Source organism: Dipodomys ordii, unplaced genomic scaffold, assembly GCF_000151885.1.
Source record: "Dipodomys ordii isolate 6190 unplaced genomic scaffold, Dord_2.0 Scaffold209, whole genome shotgun sequence".
In the NCBI taxonomy this organism is placed as follows: domain Eukaryota; kingdom Metazoa; phylum Chordata; class Mammalia; order Rodentia; family Heteromyidae; genus Dipodomys; species Dipodomys ordii.
In genome coordinates this window covers 238,767-241,051 of record NW_012267425.1, presented here as the reverse complement: position 1 = coordinate 241,051, position 2,285 = coordinate 238,767, and the positions used below count along the sequence as shown (strand labels likewise).

General features: G+C 60.5%; 1 protein-coding gene across 1 annotated transcript in view; it reads left to right on the top strand.

Moving 5' to 3' along the window:
- The first annotated feature begins 1,855 nt into the window (after positions 1–1,855).
- The window catches only part of LOC106000106 (factor VIII intron 22 protein-like), a 1,418-nt gene continuing 988 nt past the window's right edge, over positions 1,856–2,285 (top strand). The window contains exon 1 of the mRNA XM_013035305.1: positions 1,856–2,285. Within this exon, the coding sequence (XP_012890759.1) occupies positions 1,941–2,285 (345 nt within the window). The 5' untranslated portion in view covers positions 1,856–1,940.

Below are 2,285 nucleotides of genomic sequence, written 5' to 3'. Positions count from 1 at the left end.
CTTGGCAGGTTGTGCATATGGGGGTCCTTTCTGGGTAGAGAAAATGCCTTGGAAGCAGATGGTGGTGAATGTTGCAGGGCACTGTGAACATGTTCAATGACACTGAGTCTGGCTGACCCTCCCCCAGTCCCCTTCCTCCACTTAGAGTAACAAAAAGTGGAATATGGAGAAAGCATCTAGAATTTCTGGGACACTAACAACCAAAAGTCTATACATCATGGAGCCTTAAAAGGAGAGAAGAGACAAAGGAATCTCAAAGAAATAATGGCTTAGAACTCACCAGAGGGAGGAAAATGGCCATACTAACTTGTATAACCAAAGATCCTTAACCTTGTAGAGGTTTGTGCTGAGAAACATCATACTTAAATTATGAAAAGTCATAGGCAAGCCTAGTGCCAGGCTCAGGCTTGTAATCCTAGCTATTTAGGAGTCTGAGATGTGAAGGTCCAGGTTCAAAGCCAGCCCAGAAGGAAATCCATGAGGCTGCTATTGCCAATGAATCACCTAAAAGCCAGAAATGGCATTGTGGCTCAAGTGGTAGAGTGCTAACCTTGAGTGCAAAAGCTAAAGGACAGCGTCCAGGCCCTGAGTCCGAGTCCCAGATCTGGCACACAAAATGTTAAAAAGTTTGTGAGAGGGCTGGGAATGTGCTAAGTGGTAGGGTGCTGCCTAGCCTGCATGAAGCTCTGGGTTTGATTTCTCAGTACCAGACACACAGAAAATGCCAGAAGCGGCTCTGTGGCTCAAGTGGTAGAGTGCTAGCCTTGAGCAAAATAAGCTAAGGGATAGTGCCCAGGACTGGCAAAAAAAAAAAAAAAAAAGGAAAACCTTTGAGACTCCAAATAGCCACCAAAAAGCCAGAAGTAGAGCTGTGGCTCAAGTGGAAGAACGTTAGCCTTGAGTAAAAGGGCTCAGGGACAGTGCCCAGGCCGAGTTCAAGCTCCAGATCAGCACCCACACCAAACAAAAGGAAACAAAAAGTTTGTGCGTCTCCATCTCCCCCAATGGTGGGATACAGCGGCATACACCCGAAAGCTCAAGTAAGGGGATCACAGCGCAGGCCTGCCTGCCCGGGCATGCAACAAGAGCCAAGGGCTAAAATAACCAATGTAAAACGAGGCTGGAGGCCCGAGTGCAGAGGCAGAGCACCTGTCCAGCAAGCTGGAGGCCCTTGCCCTTTCCCAGCATGATCCAGGACGGGTGGAAGCACGAGAATCGCCGCCTGAGGGGAGAGGCAGGTTCCCGGGGAGCGACGGCACCTGCGCGCGACGGCACCTGCGCGCGACGGCACCTGCGCGCGACGGCACCTGCGCGCGACGGCACTTCCGGACGGGCTCGGGCGGACTGGTGAGGTCATTACCCGCCGCCGGCAGTTGGCACGGGGTCACTGTCGTGCCCGGCGTCCCTTCCAGGCGGCGGCTGGGACAGGAGCCCTCCAGGGTACACTTGGCTTTCAGCCAGCCCCCGAGTCAGGCCAGGTGAGGTTGCCGGGACGATGGCATGCTGGGAGCCACGACGAGGGCCCCGCAGGCCCCACGTCTGAAGGCGACTGGGGTGGGGCTGGAGGGGTGGCTTGGGCTGCCACGAGGCCCGGTGTGCAGGTCAGGACGGCCCAGGGCCCCAGCCGGGTTTGCGTAGAGGACCACGCCGGGGTGGGTCCACGTCCCACCGGCTGTCATTCGTGCCCCCAGGGCGAGCCGGCGGCCAGGCCCAGGTCTGGATTTGCGGAGCGTCAGGGGCGGTGCCAGGGCACCCCCCTCCCCAGCTGTGACTGCGAGCGGCGTGCGCTCCACACCCTCCTCCCGGACGGCCTGCTGGTTGCCCAGGCAACGGCGGGGCGGGAGCGCAGGCGGTCTAGCGCGCACCCCGCGGGGACGCATGGCACGTCGCGGCTGGCCCGCTGCGTCAGCGCGCTCACCCGGAAGCGGCGAGTGGTCGACATGGCGGCCTCTTCGTCAGGCTTGGGCCTCGGCCTCGGCCTGGGCCTAGGCGGCGGCGGCGGCGGCGGCGGCGGCGGCGTAAGCCCAGGGTCCGAGGCCGGGGACTTCCTGGCTCGGTACCGGCTGGTGTCGAACAAGCTGAAAAAGCGTTTCCTGCGGAAGCCGAACGTGGCCGAGGCCGGCGAGCAGTTCGGACAGCTGGGCCGGGAGCTGCGCGCCCAGGAGTGCCTGCCCTACGCGGCCTGGTGCCAGCTGGCCGTGGCGCGCTGCCAGCAGGCGCTGTTCCACGGGCCCGGGGAGGCGCTGGCCCTGACCGAGGCCGCGCGCCTCTTCCTGCGCCAGGAG